Source organism: Heterocephalus glaber, unplaced genomic scaffold, assembly GCF_053883595.1.
Source record: "Heterocephalus glaber isolate CG9 unplaced genomic scaffold, H.glaber_assembly_v1.0 deba00001610, whole genome shotgun sequence".
NCBI lineage: Eukaryota > Metazoa > Chordata > Mammalia > Rodentia > Bathyergidae > Heterocephalus > Heterocephalus glaber.
The window spans coordinates 15,377,328-15,400,249 of record NW_028258381.1 but is presented as its reverse complement, the minus strand read 5'-3'; the positions used below and the strand labels follow the sequence as shown (position 1 = coordinate 15,400,249).

At 47.8% G+C, this 22,922-nt stretch overlaps 1 protein-coding gene across 7 annotated transcripts in view; it reads right to left on the bottom strand.

Moving 5' to 3' along the window:
• The window catches only part of Camk2b (calcium/calmodulin dependent protein kinase II beta), an 80,343-nt gene that overhangs the window by 44,368 nt on the left and 13,053 nt on the right, over positions 1-22,922 (bottom strand). For all 7 annotated transcript variants that reach the window (XM_004839916.3, XM_004839914.3, XM_004839915.3 and 4 more), the window contains exon 2: positions 1,907-2,001. In XM_004839916.3, coding sequence (XP_004839973.2) covers positions 1,907-2,001 — 95 coding nt within the window. The remainder of the gene's footprint in view (positions 1-1,906; positions 2,002-22,922) is intronic.

Below are 22,922 nucleotides of genomic sequence, written 5' to 3'. Positions count from 1 at the left end.
AGCGGGAGCCCAGGGCCTTGCAGAGCCCAGTGCACCACCACAGCGCCACGCTTGGCCGGAAGCTCAGGGACTCGAGTGCTCATGGATGGATGGACTCATGCACACGCACGAGGCAACAGACACCTCTGCACACACACTTGTGCACACAGACACCACATACAGACACACATGTACTGACTGATGCTTCCACATGCACATGCTTGTTGATGGACACCCCATACACACACTTGCTCACAGACACCTCCACTTGCACACTAGCATACTCATGCACACCGACCGACACACACGCACCTCAGCCACACACTGTGTGCATACTGGCACTCCCACATATCCATGCAGACACTTGCACATGCACACAACCTTGTGCACAGCCATCTCCAGTCACAGTCATGCACACAGCCCACACACTCATGCAGACACCTCCACGTGCACAGGCACACACTTGTGCCAGACACCTTCACACACGCGCACATTTGTGTCAACACCACATGTGCTTGCCCATGCAGACACCTCGCCATGCACACACAGACACGTCTGTCCACACACAGACACCTACACCCATAAGCACAACCCCATCCAGAGCAGTTGGTAACTTGTGTCCCTGCTCCCGACACTCTGGTGAGCAGGAGCCCAGTGTGGGGCCTGACCAGCCCCAGGCACACTCAGTGCTGAGAGGCAGAAGAGGCCAGGGCGGGAGGACTCCAGCCTGGGTCCCAAGAAGGCCCCAAGAAGAGGAAACACCCACTGCCCCCACGGCCCAGTACATGGCTCAGTGTGTTGTGCAGGGTGGGCCCGGCTGCCTGACCAAGGCCTACAGACTCCGCAGACAGCAGGCAGCTCTCAGCCCCCCTGAGGGACCCTGTCTCCCGGCCAGGATGGGGGGGCCCAGCCCCTTGTCCCAGTTTGCTTAGATGCGGGTTCAGGTGCTCATCAGAGCTGCTGGCTGCGTCCTGGGGGGCAGGGAGGTGACAGACACGCTGGCACTGCCATCTCACTGAGGTGGCTGCCTGCTCCACGCCTTGCCCTGCCACACTGAACTCAGCCACACCCCACCTTGGGGATGAGGAGGCCTGGGCCCACACCCCACCCTCAGAGCTGTGTCCGGGCCCCAGGGAGCAGGCTGTAGACCACCTTCTGCTTCTGTTTGCTGTGGTTCCTGCAGGTCAGAACACCACCCCCGAAGGGGCAGAGACCAGTCTGCTCCACAAGGCCACCCAGGCCAGCACCGTGCTGGACCTTTCCTTCCGTACCTGCTGGCCCCACCTGCCCCTTTTCAGGGCAGTTGTGTTTGCTGACCCCCTACTTAGAGGACTCCATTAAACTAGGTGCAGTGTTGCAGGCCTGTGAATGCAGCGCTCTAGGAGGCTGAGGCAGGAGGATTGCAACTTGGACCCCAGCCTGGGCAACTCAATGACTTAGCAAGACTTTGTCTCAAAATGAAAATTAAAAAAAGCTGGGGATGATTCAGGTTCAATCTCTAGCATCTCAAAAAAAAAAAGACTCACTGAAGATTCCAGCTTGGCCCAGTGGCACACACCTGTAATCCAAGATACTCAGGAGGATCACAAGTTTTAAAAAAGGGCTGAGGATGCAGTTCATTGTGAAGGCCCAGGTTCAAGTCCAGCACACCTCAATCAGTCACAGAGCGCTGCCCCACGGCCACCTGAGGCTGGAAGTCACGGGCTCCCCCCTGACGGCAGGATGGCAGCAGCACTGAACCGAGAGCACCGTCCTCTCAGCTCGAGGATAGAGAGGTCGCAGACCAGGGATGGGGAGGCCAGGCGGGGTCCCACAAACCCTGGCCAGGAGTGATGGCGTGTCCCTCAGGTGCCCTGGCCATAGCCTGTCCCCGGAGTCCCCCAGCCACCACCCTGCCCGGCTCGGCCCTCGGGACACACACACCTACCTCTGGCCGACAGCTTCTTGGTGTTGATGATCTTGGCAGCGTATTCATGGCCAGTACAGAGCTTGACGCAGCGGCGGACCACGGAGAAAGCCCCCCTAGGCAGGAAATCGGGGAGGGGGACAGAGATATGGGGGAGAGAGCTGATTAATCCCCTGGAAATACTCAGAGGCCTGTGCCCCTCCAGCCCCCCTCAACCGTGGGCCCCACGTCCTGGGGTCAGCTGGACTCAGGGTCCAGCCCAGGGTGCTCATGCCAAGTCTATGGAACCCAGTGAGTCCTCCTCAGAGGGCAAGTGGATGGAATCGGTGCAGCCGGACACAGGGACCCATGGCTGGTGTTAGAGGGAGGAAGGTGCTTTTGTAATTCAGCCGCTGAACCAGAGGGTGGTTCCCCCGTGGTCTCCCACCGTCCCCAAGTCATGCAGAGGCAGGGAGGCCCGGGAGGGGCTGAGGGATGTTGGTTCACCTGCAGGCTAGGTGCGAGCTCGGGAATGTGGGTCAAAGCGACTCATGGTCCTGATAAGGTCTGCAGGGGGCAGGGTCCAGGCAGCTGGCCACCCTGGGTGTCTCCTCTGCCCTCTGCCCCTGCACCCCAGAGGGCCTGGCCCCCTACCCAGCACAGCGGGGACCCAGACAGGGAGACCATCTAGGACAGGAAACACGATTTCTTTTTTACTACAATTTGTTGAGATGAATCCGTGTAAAAGACATACTATTTGCTCTCCTGGAAAAGTAAATAATTCTGTCCAGCTGGGTATGGTACCCCCTAATGACACGTGCTGTGCTGCCAGTGAGCATACACTCAGTTGCTGCCTGGCTGTCTTTGCTTCCCTCACCCCAGTGGCGGAAGGGACCATGAGCACATTCACCACGCACCATGCAGGCCTGAATCTCCAGGATCTCCAAGAACGCGGAGGCCAGCACCAGCACCGCCCTGCCAGGACTCACAGTTCCTGCTCGCCTGAATTCACAGTCATAGGGGACAACACAGCCTGTCCTGCCACAGGCCAACTCCTATGCATCCTTCAAGACCCCACGGAAATAGCAGGGTCTCTAAAGGAGCATAGCTTTCACACAGTCTCAGCTTCATTTCTCTACTTTGATACAGTTACACATTTGCCTGTTCCTCTCCTCCCCTCCACACATGCCCACCCTGGGTCCTGGTGGCAGGCAGTGTTCAGCCTGGGGTACAGGAATCAGAAGTGACCTGAACACTGTAGGTGACCAGAGGGCAAGAGGAACCCAAGTTCAGGCTCACAATGCCATCAAAACTGGGGGAAAACGATTTGTTCAGATCATGAAGACCCCAGGGCACCAACCCTGTAATGGGGGATTAAGGCCAGACAAAGCTAATGGAGCCAAAGCTGTTTGAGCCCCTGCCCTGCTGAGGGCCCAGAAGGCTGTTGCGTTTACAGCGGGATCTGCGGTCCCAGGAGGCATCTTGACAGCTCAGGGAGCGGTTAGTGCAGTACAGACGGGGGTAGGTCTCCAGGAGGAAGGGGCGGGTCCCACGGCAGCTGGGCAGGTGGCTCCTCCCATCAGAGCCAGTGTCTGGCCCCAGGGTTCCAGGAGCCTCAGCGCCACGCCAGAACCTCCACCTGTGGCCATCTGTGGCTCCCACTGTCCAGCCGTCCCCAGAGCCTGTCACTCAACCTTCCATGGAGAAGCACAGGGCCTTGCCCAGCACGGCCTCTGCAGGCTGCAGCTGGAGGAGGGGGGCTCTGGATCTCACCTGTGGCTGAAACGGGGTGGGGACAGCCTATCATGGCCTCTCAGCTGGGCCTCCGTTCCGGTGAAGATGGGGTCACCGGGGAGCCTGCTCTGGCACCCTCCTCTGCTGCACCAGGAACTTCGTCAGCAGGGACAATGACTACCCCTCCACTCACTCCAGGGCCACACCTGGATAGGATGAGGGGACCTGCAGGAAGCCCCAGTCCCGGTGCCCAGGGCAGCATGGCCCCGGGAGAGCTGGATCAGGTGCACACGGTACCCCCAAGGGACGCCGCCTCCACAGCTTCTCCGCTGTATCCATGCTGGCCGCTTCCTCCTTGGGAACGCTGGGCTTTTCGGACCCTTCTGTGGCCTGACCAGAGTCCTTGCCACCTCTGGCTAGGGCGGCTCACCACCTGCACAACCCAACCGGCAGACTGTGGTCTCCCTGAGACACGTCTGCTTGCAGGATGAGGAGGAGCCACTTGCCTCAATGGCCCAGGGCCGTGCCAGTGACCCTGTTCATCTCCAGAGAGGCCGCTGGCCAGCTCGGGGCTCAGGGACACCCAGGGCCCTTGAGGAAAAGCAAAGACCCCACCTTCTGCGTGCTGTGCACACAGACACTTCCCATGTGGGGCTCTGTTCAAGGCCCCACGAGGGCCGGGGGACTTGTTTCCTGCTGTGAATCACTGCCCAGCTCTTCTGGGGCAGCCTCAGGCCACCCGGGCCACTCTGGCTGCTCAGCCCCAGGTGGGGACAACAAGGGCTTTTTTGTTTTTAAAAACGTAACCAAGTTCCTATTTGTCTGTGTGTTAGCTTTAAAAAAAAAAAAAAAAAAAGCTTTCCTACCTCTGATTACAATGAACTCTGGCAGAATGAAGGAAGAGAGGGCTTTTTGTATTTTAATAATTAATAATAATAATTATTATTATTATTACTGCAGTACTGAGAATTAGACTATCACACAGTTACATCCTCACCTCTTTTTACTTTTCTTTTGAGACAGGTTCTCACTAAGTCACTAAGTTGCCCAGGCTGGGATGGAACTTGTGATCCTCCTGCCTCAGCCTCCCCGAGTGCTGGGATCATAGGTGCACACCACCACACCTGGTGTATTTCTTTGTTTATTTTGAGGTGAGGTCTTGCTATGTTGCCCAGGCTGTCCCTGAACTCCTAGGCTCATGCAATCCTCCTGCCTCAGCCTCCAGAGTAGCTAGGGTGACAGGTGCCTGCCCTTCTAGATCTTATCAGTGACCCAACCAATCTGGTGGAAACAGACTTCAGCGTGAAACACAGTGCTGCGGCTACTGCAGGGTCTTCTCCCGTGGATGGGCTGCGGTTCTGCTGCTCCTGCGTCTACAGCGTCTGCAGCTGAGGAACACAGTGAAGTCACTGTCATTCTTAACCTGAGGGGCCGCTGGTGATCGCCCTGGTCCTGCCGTCCCCCGTGCCAGTGAGGGGTGTGTTCTCACACATTTAGGGTCCTTGCCGCTCCTTTTCTGCTGTTTCCCCTCAGTATTTCCCCAGAATCGGACCCCTGCCTGCGACCTCCCAGCCTTTCCAGGGTCATGGGTGAGACGACACCCAACTATCACCGGCTGTACTCAAGCGCTGACAGTGGGCTTCTGTTTCATTTTCCCCTTTTACATTTAGCCTCAGTTCACACAGCTTCCCCAGAGCTGGGCATGGTGGGTGGCACTTCATCCCTCTGAGAACAAACTTCTAGCTGGTGTGGCAGCACCTGGCATCCCAGCACTCCAGGAGGCTGAGGAACTTCACCACTCACAAGACCCTGTCTCAAATTACAAAATAAAGAAGCTCCCTGTGAAGGCCCTGAAGGCATGAAGGTTCAATCTCCAGTACTGGGGGGAGAACTGCGCTTCCCCCATCTTGGCAGGTGGTCAGTGCCGCACTCTGCCATTACGGTCACATGTGGGGGCCTCTGTGTAGTCTCTGCTCGGTTCCCCCTTTTTTGATGACATCAGTATGGCCTCATCCTAACTTGACTAATTGCACCTGCAACTGCGCTTTTCCTAACATAGGCTCGTGTTCTGAAGAACTGGGCGCCAGGGTTTCACATACAGCTTTAGGGAAATGTGATTCAGCCATAACAATGCGGGCCCCCAATTCTGCCTGCGGAATCTGCCACTGCCTGCAGCAAGGAAATAGTCCCCAAATTACATTCCGCTGCCACCGCTCCTCTGGATGCAACAGACGTTAGGTATCAAAGGGGTTTTCTGGGCAAAGAATCAGGGGATCCTTGGTGACACAGCACTTCTGTCCTTCCCCTGGCACTGCAGGACTTCTCAGGAGCTTCTAGCGTGGCTGTCTGTGCTGCGGGCCACCCCGCAGTGGCCATGAGGTACAGCCACCCCTTACCTCTCTGGGCCTTGGAGCTCTTCCCCTGTGCTGGCAATCAACACAAGACATGGGAGCAGTGTGACATTCACCCGGAGCCATGACCACGCAGGACTTCACAGCCCCATGCCCCCCTGGGGACCGACACCCATCCCTGCCACACTTGGGACCCTTGGGCATCCCAGGACAGTAGTTTCACGCCTTCCCTCTGGCACCAGCAAGTCCTTCCCATCTCTGAGAAATGATACCCCAGTCTCTGCCTCTCTGCCTCTCTTCCAGGGCCCTCCCTGCCCCCATAGTGACATGGCAGGTGTCTGTCCATCCTCACAGCAGGACAGGAGGAACAAATGGAGACAACCAGGACACAGGTCCCTAGCACTGACAGATAGCTGAAGGGTATGCATAGTATAGCAAGAGGGCTCCTGAGGCATGCACCCAGGGTTCTTGGAAAGACCCCATGTCTGCAGGAGGCCCTGCTCTGCCAGCCCTGTGTCTGCACCCACCCTATGCAGCCCTGGCTCCTGGCTGCTGCTCCTTTCTCTTCCCCAGCTCCAGGTGACCTAGAATCCCCCCACCCCAGGGGACACCATCTCCATGGTGGGCTGAGTAGGTCTCCTGTCCTGGCTATGCCACAGGGACCATGGCAGGAGGAAGCACAAGGCAGTTTATGGCAAAGAAAGCCTGAGGCCCACGCCCTCACCTGCTGTGCACCGAGGGCTGGGGACAGCAGCGTGCAGGGCAGGATCACACCCAGGTTGTGTTGTATGTTAGGACAGCAGGCACCAGCCCCGCCCCACCCTGAAGAGTGAGCTCTGTGTGGTATTCTGCAAAGACCAGGATGTGAAAAGCAAAGCCACAGATGTCTTCTGGGCCCACAGGAGAAGCCTGGCAGCTGACTCTCCTCCCTCACAGACACGCGGGACACAGTGGTACCAACAGTGCTCCTGGGGCCACCAAAGAACTGAGGTCACAGAAAACTGCATCCGGAACGGGGGTGGGCAGGTACAGGGCACAGAGACACCCCTCCTACAGTGTGGGGAGAAAACCTAAACTCCAGGGGGTGACAGCTGGAGGCTTGGGGTCACACGGCCCAGCCAAGAGGTGAAACTCCAGGGCGCTCAGCCTGCCTGATCGGGCACATTCACACGTTACAGAGTTCACTTCCAGGAGCCCCACTGGGGGAAAAACCAGGGCTCCAGGCAGAGGGAGCAGAAGGTAATCCTTGGTTTTTTTGTTTTATTTTGGTTTGTTGAAAGCACACATTTGCAGTACAGAATGATTACATTCAGCATGGGGATTTGGTACATGGACATAACACATCTTAGTTCTTTTTATTTCTCCTTCCCCTTTCCTTCCAGCCCAATTCCTCTACCTCTAGAACACCTCTCCCTCTACTTCTAGATCTCCTTCCCATTTGCCAAAGATCTATCTCCCTGTTTCCTATTAGCCATCTTTTATTTTACTCTTTAAATTATTTACACTTTGGGTTTCTCAGATAAGGGAAGCCAGGTGATACTGAAGCTTGGGGGTCTGATTTATTTCACTCAAGGTACCTCAAGGTGCATCCACTTTCCTACAAAAGACTTTGGCAGAACAGTATTTCTATGTCTATCAAATGAATGGATAAAGAAAATGTATTCGTTTTTAAATACAGTGGTACCTCAGTTCACAAACTTAATTCTTTCCACGATTCTGGTTGCAAATCGAATTGGTAATGAACCAAATCAAATTCAATGGTTCAATGCTGACTTATGGGGAAATACGATCAGTTCTTGTCCAATTCAGTTTGTGACCAGAATCATGGAAAGAAGTTTGTGATCCGCACAAAGAGCCCGCCCACGCCTCCAGAGGAGCAGCATGGTGTTGTAGCTGCTGTGGTCCATGCACGTGTGAGTGCGACCGTGTGGGCTCCTGAGTGAAAAGGTGCTGCTGTCGGGAACTTGATTGCTTGCATTACTGTTTTATCACTGAAATGTGTGCTTTTGAAGGAGCCCCAGACATAGCAGCCCTAGAAGAAAGCTTTCCCCGAGGGGGTACAAGAAAGATCCACAAATCAGAGAAATCTTACCAGCAGTTAGTTGAAACACGACAACTTATTTGACATTTCCAATGATGAAGAATCCACCAAAAGGAAGAAGTTTGTGATCCGAGGCACCACTGTACAACAGAGCATTCTGTTCTTCTGAACAAAGACTGCCCTCAGGAGATGCTCATTAATCAGAACCAATACATTAAGGAGATGGGAAATACTCAATCTCAGCCCCTCCTAGTTGTCCACAGAAGGGGAGGAAAAGAGAGACTGAATCACAGCCTGATGGCATAGGCCCACTAACTCAGTGACACTGACCACAGGACTGTAGACGCTGAGAGTTACCACAGGACTACAGCATGCTTTCTCCCCACCGCCCCCAGCCGCCACCACTTCTGATAGCCTCTTTGCCAGATTTCATTTACCTGGTACATCATATCCAACTTCCATATACAACAAAAAGCTACAGGGCATACAAAAAGAAAAAAGCAGTCTTAGAATACAGAGCAAGCACTGGAACTACACTCAGATGTGGCAGATATATTGAAAGCATCAGACTGAGAATTTGAAACAACTGTGATTAATATGTGAAGGGCTCTAATGGAGGAACTGGACTATGTGCAAGAACAGATGGGGAATGAAAGCAGAGATATGGAAACATTAAGAAAGAACAAAAAGGAAAGGCTGGAAATCAAGACCACCAACAAAAATAAAGAATGCCTTTGATGACATCCATATACTGAAAGGAAAAACGCCAACCGAGTTTCCAAAACAGAAATGCAAAGAGAAGAAAGAATGAAAACAACCAAACAAATTATCCAAGAACTTGGAAAAATTACAAAAAAATGTAACATACATGTAATGGGAATACTGGAAGAAGAAGAAAAAAAGGAGGAAAGAAATAGAAGAAATATTTGAATAATAACTGTTTTCCAAAATTAAAGACAGATACCACAGCACAGAGCTAAGAAGCTCAGAGAATCCCAAACAGAATATGTACCCAAAAATCTATAAATAGGACTATCATATTCAAACTGCAGAGAGTCAAAGGCAAAGAGGTCTCTAAAGAAGCCACAAATAAAAAGCATGCTACCTATATTTGATCAAAGATAAGAATCTCATCAGAACTTCTCTTCAGAAAGCTTGCAAACAAGAACAGTATAAAATATCCAAAGTGTTGAAAGAACCACTAGTCTAGAATTCTATCACCAGTAGAATTATCCTTCAAGGGTAAAGGAGAAATAATGGTGTTCTCCAACAAAAATTGAGGGGATTGACACTAAACTTGCCTTGGTAGAAATGTCCAAAGAAATTCTTCCAAAAAGACAATGACATGGGTTGGAAACCTGGATCATTACAGAGTAAAGGAGAGAAGGAATAAGCAAAGACGATGTGAAATATTTTTTCTTATTCTTATTGAGTTAACAGATAACAGCTTCTTCAAAATACTGTACCAGCAATCATGTGTTTGGGGATTACAGCCTGTGGACATGAGAGAGGAAGCAGTATTATACAGGAGAGGGAGGAGTTAGGAAGAATGCCATATGGACCTTGCACTACTTCACTCTCTGGGAAGCAGCTGTTGTTGAGGGGCACTTGGAATTGTGGTAAATGCACATCATAAGCTGAGGCAGCCATAGAGGGGAGGAAGATGGAGATGAGAGGAGCCAAGGAGGATGAAGAGGAGAGAGGAAAGGGGAGAAGGAAAAAGAGGAAGAGGAGGAGAAAGAGGAGGGAGAAAAGAATGAGGAGAATTACTGATATGCTGAGAGGGCAGAGAAAATGAAAATCTCATAAAATCCCCAATTAAGCCACAGAAGGAAGAAAAATAAAGACAAAAAAGGAAAACAGAAAATAACAACGAATATGATAGCTATTAACCCACTATATTAGTAATTAAATGTCAGTGAATCTAAATACATCAATTAAAAAAAAGACTGAGGGCCGGGGATTTAGCTCAGCAGTTTTGCTGCCTGCTGTGCAGGCACAAGGACCCAAGTTCGATCCCCGGTACCCAAAAAAACAAAAACACTGAATTGGATTTAGAAATCCAACTCTATGCTCCCTACAAGAAACCCACTTTAAATATAAAGACACAAATAGATTAAGAGTAAAGGCATGGTATTTTTCAAAGCAATGTACCAAATTCCCAATGGTTCTCCCCACCCCAGAAATAGAAAAATCTATTCTGTAAATCTATATAGCATCCCAAGAGACAGGAAATGTCCAAAATAATATTGGGAAAAAAGAGCAAAGTTGTAGGACTCATATTCCACAATTTCAAAACTTACTACAAAGCTACAGTAATCAAAACAATATGGGAAAATAAAACAATATGGTACTAGTGTAAGAAAAGATGACAGGGGCTGGGGATGTAGCTCAGTGGCACTGCGCCTGCCTGGCAAGCACAAGGTCATGAATTCAATCTCCAGTCCTGAACAAAAAAATGACAGATCAACAGAATACAAGGGAAAGTGTGGCTGGTGATGACAACATGAATGTACCTAATGTCACCAAACTGCACCCTTAAAGGGCTGGGGGTATGGTTTAATGGTAGTGTCTGCCTGGTGTTCTGGGTTTGGCCCTCAACATACCACACACACACACACCTGCATACATGTGAAATGGAGCCCAGAAATAAACTCTCCCATATATGGTGCCAAGACCATTCAATAGGGAAAGGACAGGTCAGTCTTTTCAATAAATGATGCTGGTGAAGCTGAACATCCACATGCAAAAGAATACAGGTGGACCTTTATTTTACCCATATATAAAACTTAACTCTAAATCAAAGACTTAGATTTAAAAGCTAAAATTATAAAACATAGGTAGAAATCTTCATGGTATTGGATTTGGTAATGATTTCTTAGATATGACACAAAAAGTACAAGAAACAAAAGAAAAATAGATAAACTGAACTTCACCAAAATACAAAACTTTGGAACATCAGGGACTATCAAGAGGGTGAAAAGACAACACAGAGAATTGAAAAAATATTTGCAATCCATGTATCTAAGTGATTTTTATAAAAGAACTCATAAAAGTCAACAACAAAAATCAAAAAGCCAATTCTAAAAAGAAGCAAAGAATGTGAACAGACATTTCTCCAAAGAAGATATCAAGTGGCCAACAAGTACACAAAAAGATGCTCAACACCACTAGGCATGAGGGAAATCAACTTAAACCGTAGTGAGATACCACTTCACATCTCTCAGGAAGACTACCACAAAACTTTTTTAAATTAAAAGAAAAAAACTCACTGGAAGTAAGTGTTGGTGAGGAGGTGGAGAACTTGGCCCTTGCATGTTGCTGGTGAGAATGTAAACAATGCAGCCACTGTGAAAAGACTCTGGCAGTTCCTCACAGAGTTAAACAGAATGACCAAAGGGTGAGGCCAAAAGAGTCGAAGGCATAGACTAAAGCTGTTAGCTGTGTAACAATACTTTTTTTTTGAGCTAGGGTCTTGCTATACAATTCAGGCTGGTCTTGAGCTCACTATGTAGCCCAGGCTGGCCTCAAACTCACAGTGATTCTTCTGCCTCTGCCTGAGTGCAGGCATTACAGGCATGTACCAATATATTGCCTGGGCCAATATATAGCCATGCCTGGCTAATATTCATAACAGCATTATTCCTAAGAGCGAAAAGGGAGAAGCAAGCCACCTGTTCATCAACTGAAGAATGGATACACAAAGTGTGCTGGTATGTGCATTCAATGAAATATTCTTCAGCCACAAAAAAGGAAGGAAATCCTAACATTCATTACAATGTAGATGAACTTAACAGATACTATACTATAGGACATAAGGGCAAATACTACAGATTCTTCTTATATGAGGGATCTAGAAGAGACCAATTCACAGAGGGAAAGAGGAACTGGGTTCCTGGGCCCTGGAGGAAGGAAAGAATGTGGAGTGTTTTTTGAGTGCAGCAAATCAGCTGGGGAAGACAAAAAAATTGGGGACTTGGCTGGTGACGACAGAAGGATGACAACATGAGTGTAGTTAACGTCACCAAACTGTATGCTTAAAAATGGTCAAAATGTAGTTCCAGCATCCTGAGAGGCTGAAGCAGGAGGAATGCAAATTTAAGCCCAACTTGGGCAACTTAGTGAGACCCCCAACTCAAAATAAAAAAAGGGCTGGGGATCTAGCTTAGGGCCAAGGACCTGAGTTCAATCTCCACTAACAGGAAAGAAAAAAAGGAAAAATGCTAAGTTTTTGTTAGGTATATGATACATAAGAAAAAAATAAATGAAAAGACTAGATACATTGGAATATAAATAAATGAATTATTTGCGTAAACTTAGAGAAAACAATAGCTTATAGGGCCAATAGTTTGTATTGACAATTCACTGTCCATCTCTGGACTCTGCCATTTGCAAATTATGTGATCTTGAGAAAAATTCTCATCTGTAAACGGAGATGAAAACAGTACCTTTTAAGAGCTTTTGTAAAAATCAAAAACCAATGCATAGTATGATGTAAACACTCAAATATTATTTTTATCATATTTACCTGAGCTTTTTTTTTTTTTTGGTACTGGGGATTGAACTTGGGTCCTTGTGCTTGTGAGGCAAGTGGCAGAACCACTGAGCTAAATCCCCACCCCTTTATTTTGAGTAGTTAAATTGGCAATATTATGTGTGTTTTACTACAATTTTTTAAAGTAGATGAATGGGGCCAGGGATTTAGCTCAGCGGCACAGCACCTGCCTGGCAACCGCAAGGTCCTGAGTTCAATCCCCGATATCAAAAATAAATAAATAAATAAATATAAAAATAAAAATAAAGTAGATGAATGGACAAAGATATATCATAACAACACTAATTAAAATGAAGCTGGGGTAGCTATATTAATTTCAGATAAACATGTAAAAACAAGCAAAATTGTGGAGGGATATTACCTAATGGTGAAGGAGTCAATCTTCCAAAAGGACATAACAATCTTAAACAAGTATGCACCTAACAACATAGCATCAAAGTGCATGAGGCAAGAACTTTCAGTGGAAGTGCAATGAGAATTAGCCAAGTCCACCAGCACAGCCTAGAGTTCAGCTCCCTCTTTCAGAAACAGGTCCAGCAGGCAGGAGGTCATGAAGGACACCACTGACCCAGACAGTACCACCAATCAGCCAGACCTAAGGGACATTTGCCCATAGAATACTCCCGCCAACAACTGCAGAATCAGCACATTCCTCCAAAGTTCACATTAACATCCACCAAGACAGAACAAATTCTGGGCCATAAACACACCTTAAATTCAACGAGTAGAAAACCTATAAAGTATGCTTTCAGAATGCAATTGAATTAAACTATAATCAATAATAGAAAGATACCAGGCAAAGTCCAAAATGCATGGATAGTAAACACCAAACTTAAAATACCACATGGTTCAAAAAAAGAATATAAAATTTAAAAATTTTAAATATATATTTTGAATTAAGTGAACATGAAAATAAGATGTATCCAAGGGCTGGAGATTTAGCTCAGTGGTTCCACCACCTGCCTTGCAAGTGCAAAGCCCTGAGTTTGATCCCCAGTACCAAAAAAAAAAAAAGAAGGGATGTATCCAAATTGCACTGAAAGTAGTCCTTACAGAAAATTTTCTAGCATTAAATGCACATATTAGAAAAGAAAATCTAAAATCAGTAATTTAAGCTTCCACCTTAAGAAACCAAAAAGAAATCCAAAGGAAACAGAGGAATAATAAAAACTCTAGCAGAAATCAATGAAATTACAAATGGCAAATCAATACAGGAAATCAACAGCCAAGAGTGGTTCTTCAAAAGAAAATCAATTAAATTGAAAAACAACTATCTGGGTTAACAAGAAAAAAAGACACAAATTATCAATAATAGAAATGAAAGCAGACTCATCATATCTCATCCTTTGGACATTAAAAGGATAATTAGAAATGCTATGAAAATACTATGGCCACAAATTTGATAACTTTAGATTAAACAGACCAATTCCTTGAAAGACATTCTAAAGGAGAAACAGATGCTCTGACTAGGGCTGTATCTCTCAATGAAATAATTAATAATGAATGAATAACTAATAATCTTTCAAAACAGAAAGTGTCAGGCCCAGATGGATTCATTGGTGAATTCTACCAGATATTTAAGGAAATTACACAAATTCTCTAAAATTTCTTCCTGAAAATAGAAGCAAAGGGAACATTTCCTAACTCATTCTATGAGGCCAGCATAATACTAATACTAAAGCTAGATAAAGCCATTTGTAAAATAGAAATCTATAGATCAATATCTCTTATGAACAGAGATTCAAAACTCTTCAACAACACACAAAAAAATTAAAAATCTTCAACAAAATGTTTCCAAATTGAATCCAACAATGTATATAAAGATTTATAAACCATGATTGGATGGGAGTTATCCCACATATGGAAGGCTGGCTCAACACCCAAAAATAAATATATAATTAATATAGTTCATTACATCAACAAGCTAAATAAGAAAACTCACATGATCATACATATGGTTATAGGGAAAACCATTTAATAAAATCCAACACAAATTCATGATTCAAAAAATCAAAATAACAATAAAAACCTCTTAGCAAACTAGGAAGAGAGTAGAATTTCCACAACTTATTAAGTAAATATATATGTATATTCAAAGACCTGCAGTTTACATCACACTAAATGGTAATAAAGTGGATATTTTCCCACCAAGATCAGGAAGAAACAAGGAGGCCCCCATTCACCACTATGATTCAACCTCCTATGGGAAGTCCTAGCTAATGTAATAGGACAAATAAAAGAAAATAAAAAGTACACAGATAGGGAAAAAATAAAACTATAAGCAAATTATGTTTCTATGCAGAAGCCATCCCTCCCAAAAAAACAATAAAAACTTTCCTGGAATTAGTAAGTGATCACAGCAAGGTTGTAGGACATCAGGTTAATATTCAAAAGTCAATGGGGCAGGGGATTTAGCTCAGTGGTTCCGGCTCCTGCCTTACAAGTGCAAGGTCCCAAGTTCGATCCCTGGCACCAAAAAAAAAAATTTCAAAAGTCAACTTTAGCAATAACAACTGGAATTTGAAATTGAAAACATAACACCATTGACTTTAGCTCCACAAAAAGTGAAATGCTTAGGTACAAATCTAACAGTGTATGTACAGGATCCATATTAGAAAACTACAAAACTCTGATAAAAGAAAATAAAGACAAACTAAATGATGAGGTGCCCCATGTTCATGGATAGGAAGACTCACTACTGTCAGAATGTCAGTTTTTACTCAATTTCATCTACAGATTAAAGGTGGTCCCAACAAGTTATGTTGTAGATATAGACAAACTTACTTTAAAGTTTACATGGGGAGGAAAATGATACAGAATCACCAAAACAATACTGAAGGAAAAAAGAACAAAGTCTGAGTTCCAGGAACAACTGGACATACTGATGGGGAAAAAAAGGGAGAGAAAGAAAGAAATTATAAAATTAAAAATTAAGTTCCACCACCTGCCTCGCAAGCGCAAGGACCTGGGTTCAATCCCTGGTACCAAAAAAAAAAAATTAAGGAAGACATAAATACATGGAAAGACATCTCATATGCATGGATTAGATGATTCACCATTGTTGAGAGGACTACTCAACGGAATTACAAAATCAATATAATCCCCATTTTTTTTTTTTTTGGTACTGGGGATCGAACTCAGGTCCTTGCGCCTGCACAGCAGGCGGCAAAACCACTGAGCTAAATCCCTGGCCCACAATCCCTATTTTTTTAAAGAAGACTCTAGACACAGTTCTTTTGTACCTTTAACAAATATTAACTCAAAATGGATTATAAGCTTAAATGTGAAACAATAAAGTTCTTTAAAATATATTTTAAAATAACATAAAAGAGTATCTAGATGACCTGGGGTTTGATGATGAACCTTATGTACAATACCAAAAGAAAACAATGGTAACTTGAATTTAATCAAAATTTAAAAGTTCTGTGCCATGAAAGACTGTTTAGAGACCGAGAAGATAAGTTACCACAGACTGGAAAAAATATTTGCAAAACACATATCTGATAAAGGACTGGTTTCCAAAATATACAAAAAGTCCTTAAAACTCAACATTACAAAACAACCCAATTTAAAAATGGTCAAATGGGGCCAGGGATTTAGCTCAATGGTTCCAGCACCTGCCTTGCAAGCTCAAGGTCCCAAGTTCAATCCCCAGTACCAAAAATAAATAAATAAATAAAGATTAAAATGGGCAAATGATCTGAACAGACACCTCACCAAAGAAGTTATATGGATGGCAGCCTATGAATGCTCACTGTGTTATGTTAAGACAACAAAGAGACATCACTATGCCCCTTCTAGAATGGTCAAAACCCAAACCTGAATGCCACTGGATGCTTGTGAGGATGTGGAGCCACTCACAGATGGCAAGAACAAAGAAAGGCACTTCACTTTGGAAGAGTTTGGTGGTTTCTTACAAAATTAAACCTATATTCAACCTACACAACCCAGCAATTGCACTCCACAATATTTACTCAAATATGGTGGAAATTTACATCCCATATCTTGAACACAAATCTTTTTTTTTTTTTTTTTGGGTACTGGGGATCAAACTCGGGTCCTTGTGCTTGCGCAGCAGGTGGCGAAACCACTAAGCCAAATCCCCGGCCCTTGAACACAAATCTTTACAGCAACTGTATTCATAACTCCCAAAGCTCAGAAGCAACCAAGATGTCCTTTATACACGAATGGGTAAATTAAATGCGGCACATCCAGACAATGGAATAGTATGCAGTTAAAAAATGAGCAGCTATTGAGCCATGAAAAACAAGGAGGAACCTTACATGTCTAATGCTAGTGAAAGAAGCCAATCTGAAGAGGCTGCATACAGCACAATTCCCACTAGGACATTCTGGAAAAGAGGACAGAGAGTTGCCAGGGCTTGGGGTGGGGGGAAGACAGGTGGGTAAACAGGAGGGGCACTAAGAATTTTAGATAGTGAAAACACTCTGTATGATACCACAGTGAAGACATATGTCATTATACGTTTGTCCAAACCCAGAGATCATACAACACCAACGAACCTTAATGTAAGGACTATGGGTTTAAATTAATGTATAACTGCCTAGGGTGTATGAGGCCCCGAGTTCTATCCCCAGCACCAAAACAATAATAACATATTGATATTAGTCTATCAATTGTAACACATCTTTCTCCTTAATCTAGTTAAAATACAAAAATGGAGTGGGGTGGTGAAGGGATACATGGGACTCTATAGAGGAGTTTATCTGTAATCATAAAACCGCTCTGCCCAGCTGAGGGTCTGATCACACAGCGGCCACACAGGATAAGGTGGAGAGTGTGAGAAGGGAGGTGTGAGCTGCAGGAGGAGGTGTGAACTGGGGCGGTGTGAACAGAAGCAGGTGTGGGCTGCAGGTAGAGGTGCAGCAGACCACAGTGGACTCTCTCATCTGTCCCTTGGCACCAGATGAGGTTCCAGCTTGGTCACAGCTCTGAAATTCCTTTGATGCCTACAGAAGCCCCATGAGATGGCCAGTCTGACCCCATCCTCGGAGGATCATGGGTGCTGCCGCCTGGGCCTTGCTCCCTGGCACAGGGGCATTGGGTGCAAGTCTGGGCATGGTGGCCGCTTCAGCACTTTGGTCACCTGAAGAAGCCCCTGAGGGCCTCAGAAGAGCAACATCACCAACTCTGTCAAATCTGTGTTCTTTCTACAGCCAGAAGCTTCAGTCCTTGTCTGAGCTGCCTGCTTGCAGCCTGCTTCCATACTTTGGTAGAGTTTGGGCGACTTCCTTGCTGACCTTCAGGAGAGGGAACCACTCCACCCCGCCTGCAGCCCCAACACCGTGCCTGGCTCCATGGCCTTGTGATGCACAGAGCATCTGGGTCATGGAGTAGCCACATCTTTCTGCCCCCACAGCAGGAAGGTGGATGCTCCAAGGACAGAGTTGTGTCTTTTCTATGTCCCTGAGTGCAAACTCACAGGGGGCTGTGCTCATGTGAGGACACTTCCAGTGACTGGTGTGGGGCAGCTGCTGTCCCCATGTCCATCTGAGCCCTGAAGGATGAAGGTGCCGCGCTGCCTGGGCAGGGTCACATGCCCCAAGGGCCAGAGGGGGGCTAGGCTGTTGCCTGAGTCCCTTCCCTTCACATTCACACCCTCCTTCCTACCCTGTCCCCCCAGCAGGTCCTGCAAGGTGACCCGAGGCCAGTCCCACTTGCTGTCACACAGGGCTGGGGACCTCTTCCAGGCATCAGTCCCCACCACCCGCTGGGTCTGGTAGGACCAGGGGGGTCCAGCCAGGGCACTGAGACATGGAGTGTGGGCAGTGCCCTCCCAAGTGGCTGTGTCCTCAGCCAGGACCCAACACTGCCCATCCTGCACACGGGCCCCCACCACAACCACACATGTCTCCTGTGTCACCTCCAAAGGGGCATGGACTCACCACAGCCAGGCCTGGCCCCCTTGGAGCAGCTGCAACTGAAGCTGAGCTCCAGGCCTGGCAGGAAGCCCCGGCACTCTCGGGGACCCCAGAACTGGAGCTCTGAGCCAGCAGCTGCAGGGCCCTTGCTGCATCCCACTTTCCCCCTGCATCACAGGGCAGGGAGCAGGACCTCGGGAGGAGATGAGACATCCGTGTGACCCTGGGCAGGGGCACAGGTGGGCTCTTGGCCAGTGTAGGCTCTGCACCCCCCACAGCAGCCTCGGCCTCCCCTCTTTGGCTTGCAGCATGGCGGCAGGAAGGTGCATTCTGCACAGAGCCTGTGTCATGGGACCCTGTGGGGGATGTGGATGTCCCCAGTGCACTGACCCGGAAGAAGACGGCTGCGGGATTCAGCAGTGGCTCCCACAGAAGGACGAGGACAGTGACAGTGACAGCAGCAGCCACCTCAAAGGCAGTGCTCCAAGCCTGCTGTGCCCTCCTGACAGGGCAGGACAGCAGGAAGTCACCACACAGGGACAGGAAGAGGGTGGCCGTCACAGTCATGGTGGCTCATGGAGGACTAAGGGGAGCAGATGTGACACCTGCTAGCCGTGGGTGGGGGATGTGAACGCTCCCAACTCAACCCCCAGAACCACGTATGACGCCGGTGCCCACTTGGTTCAGTTCCCTGTCAAGTGAAGTTTTCAGGACTTAGCTTTTGTTGATGGATCAGAGTTTATGCCTCTTGCTTTATTCTCCGTACAGTCTGCTGGGCCTGTCCTGGTCCCAGCCTGTGGGCACCTCACACCCAAGACATGCTTTGCAGCAGGTTTGGGAGGACACAAATGTGGTTTCCACCCAAGCAGCACAGGAGCCAGAAGTGACCCAGGAAGTTACCTGACCCACACACTCGCAGGTATCACGTGCAGCCTCAGGCCACACCACACAATGGCGATAAGCCACACAAGCAGATGGAACCAGTTATCATGCCCCTTAAAATGTTCTTTTACACCAGACATGGTGATGTACACCTGTCATCCCAGCACTCAGGAGGCTGAGGCAGGAAGATTGCCACAAGTTTCAGGCCAGCCTGGGCTACACAGTGAGTTCAAAGCCAGCCTGGGCTACATAGGGAGACCCTGTCTCCAAAAAAAGGGTCCTTTTACACCCACGAGTAAGGCAGTGTTATTCACAATGGCTGAGAAGTGGAATTCCACTAACCAAGTGTGGGTTGATGTATGGATGGATACACACAGTGCGTCCACACACACAATGGGCTATTGTTCAGGAGGGACATTCTGACGCAGGCCATACTAGCGTGCCCGCACAGTCGCCATGCCAGTGAGACAGGACAGTTGCAAAGGACAAGCACCGGACAACCCACTTGGACAGGGCCTCAGGGTCAAAGGCAGAGACAGAGAAGGGGGTGCCAGGGCTGGGGAGGACAGGGCCTCAGGCTTTCACAGGGACAACGTGTCCACTGGGGAAGATGCCGCAGACCAGGAGACGGAACGAGACCACATCTGTACAGAAAAGCTGAGGATGGAACCCAGATGCCCAGGTGCCTCACGCCTGCTCAGCAAGTGCTACCACCAAGCTACCCCACCCCCGCCCTTCTGAGTGCTTTTTTCCCCTAACTTTTATTGTTATTAGTCCATGTCTGCTGTACGTGATTACACTGCTCATAGGGAGTCGGCACATGTGCATAATGCATCTTCATTCTTTTTACTTCCCCTCCCCTTCCCCCGAGACAAGGTCTTATTAAGTTGTCCAGGCTGGCCTCAAACGAGCAATCTTCCCGCCTCAGCCACCCAAGGTGTGTGTTTTTAACCACATTGAAATGCACACTTACAAACAGGATTGTAACTTTTATATTACATGTACATTAGCACTATTTTTTTTTTTAATGTCCTGGTAGGGTATGTGACCATACTGCTGGAAACATTAGGAAGCAGCCAGGCATGGTGGTGCACACCTATAATCCCAGCACTCAGGAAGGCTGCAGCAGGGTGATTGCAAGTTCAAGTCCTGCCTGGGCAATTTAGCAAGAACCCTGTCTCAAAATAAAAAATAAAAGAAGGGTTGAAGGTGTACCTCAGTGCAGAGGACCCCGAGTTCAATTCTCTGCTTCCAAAAGAAAGGAAGGAAGGGAAAGAGGGAAGAAGGGAGGGAGGGAGGGAAGAAGATAGTTGAAATCCTGTCTTTAATATCTAGTTTTCAACCAGGCGTGGTGGCACAGGCCTGTAGTGCTAGCACTCCCGGAGGCTGAGGCAGGAGGGTGGCAAGTTCAAATCCCGAGTCTGGGGAACTCAGCAATTTAGCGAGACTGTCTCAAAGAAAAAAATGTCACTCAGTGCAAAGGCCCTGGTTTCAATTCCAGGTTTTTAAAGACTCCTTTAGCACCAGGTGGCCAATCAAACCTTAGCCTTTGGTGACTAACAACAAAAATGAGCTGACAGGAGGCTGCTCTGCCCCCACCACACCCCTCTGAATCCCCTGAAGCTGGACACAGGGGCAGTCAGCCCTGTCCCCCCAGCCCTCCCCACCCAAGGCACCTGGAGCCATCCTGCCAAGAGACAGGGACAGTGTGGCACGGCTCCCCCAGCAGAGGCCACTTGGGGATGTCTGTCATGAGGCCACTGGTCAAGACCAAAGCTGGTGAATGTCGATCAGGAAATTGAGATGTAAGATCAAGCGCACCCGACCTCCGCTGCACCTGGGCTATGACTGCCGTCAGGGCTTCCAGATGGGGGCAGCAGCCCCTGCAGGCCCTCGTTATGGCAGGGGACAGGAAGGGGCCACAGGGGGCCAGGCCAGGTGGGCCCTCACTGCTGTGAAAGGCAGACCGGGAAGTCCAGGGACAATCAGGGCCCTTGGCTGGCAGCACTTCCTGCCAGCCTGAGGTGACGGGCAGCCCCTGGGTGATCCTCTTCTGTCCCACCACCTGGCAGGGGTTCTGGGCAACAGAGTGGTGCTCGCGCCATCTGCCCATCTCCCTGATCTCAGGGTGCCTTTCAGGGCAGCCACACCTGTGCCCTGGACGTCCCCCCACAGCAGTTGTTCTGCCAGAGCAGGATGCTGATCCAGCCTCCTCAGAGGAGGAAAAGAGGGTACGGCTGGGGTGAGGGGACCCCACGGCCCACCTCATCCTGCAGCAGGTCAGGCCCAGCCCCGGTCTTGCTCAGGAGACCCTGCTTGGGACAGTCCTCAGGGACGAAGGAAAGGGAGCCCAAACGTGGGGTGAGGCCCCAGTGGCCAGGTTTGGAAGCTGGGCCTCTACAGGGGACCTGGAGGAGGACCTGCAGAGGGACGCAGCCTCTGGGAAGGACAGTGTGGCCTGTGTCACCTTGCCCAGCCCCAGACATCGCCAGCCCATGGGAGGGAACTCGACCCTGCCCTGAGCTCACAAGTAGAGGCCCAGGGCCACGCTAAGTTTGGAGACTTGGTCACCAGGCGAGGGTCAGAGGCTTTGTGTCAGGTGGCCTCGCATGGTGGCTCTGTCTGTGGCGGCAGATGCAGGCTCAAAGGACAGGCCTGGCCACTGTGACCCTTCTGGCAGCAAGGCCACCGGGCCTGGGATAGGTATTGGTGATCGTTAATTTTTAAACTCATTTTTCAGCTCTTCAGATGTTGAGACCCACGTGTGAGAGCTTTCTGTTCTTTTTTTAAAGCAGCAGTATTTTTTATTTATTTTAGCAAAACATTTACTGGTACATTTTAGACATACATAATGGTAGCACTCATCATAGAGAATTTGCACCTGTACATGATATATCCTGCCTCTCAAAATTTCTCATAACAATAGTTAATATACCGTGCATTGTTATCTTCAAAGTAGCTACTTAGAATACAAGACATAAACCAAAAATATTCTTACAAAAAAGAAACTAATAAAAGAAAGAAACTAATAACAAAACTTTCTTTTCAATGAACTAAGATAAACTTATAGAATAAATAAAATTAGTATATGTATTAAATATTTTTAAAACAACAGATATATAATTTGGGGAAGTATTTGAACTTCTCCCTATTTCCTATTTATCTCTCTTCTATTTTGCTCCGTATTCATGTGTGCGTGTGTGGGTGTGTGTGTGTGCGTGTACAGTGTTTCTCATATAAGAAAAACCATGTGATATATGAGCTTGTGTGTCTGACTTATTTCCCTAACATTACAGTTTCAAGTTGCATCCATTTACTCACAAATGCTTCAAGTTTATCTTTCATGGTAGGGTAGTGCTCCACTGTGTATAAATACCACATTTTCCTTATCCATTCATCTGTTAATGGACATATATGCTGTTTCCAAGATCCAGCTATCATAAATTGTGCTGCTATAAACATGGGTGTACACGTATTCCTGTAATATGTCTTCTGGAAGACTCCTAGAAGGAGGACAGCTGGTCAAATGGAATTTCTAGCTTTAGTTTTCTGAGCAGTCTCCACATAGACGTCCATAGTGGTTGTACTAGTTTATATTACCACCAACAATGTA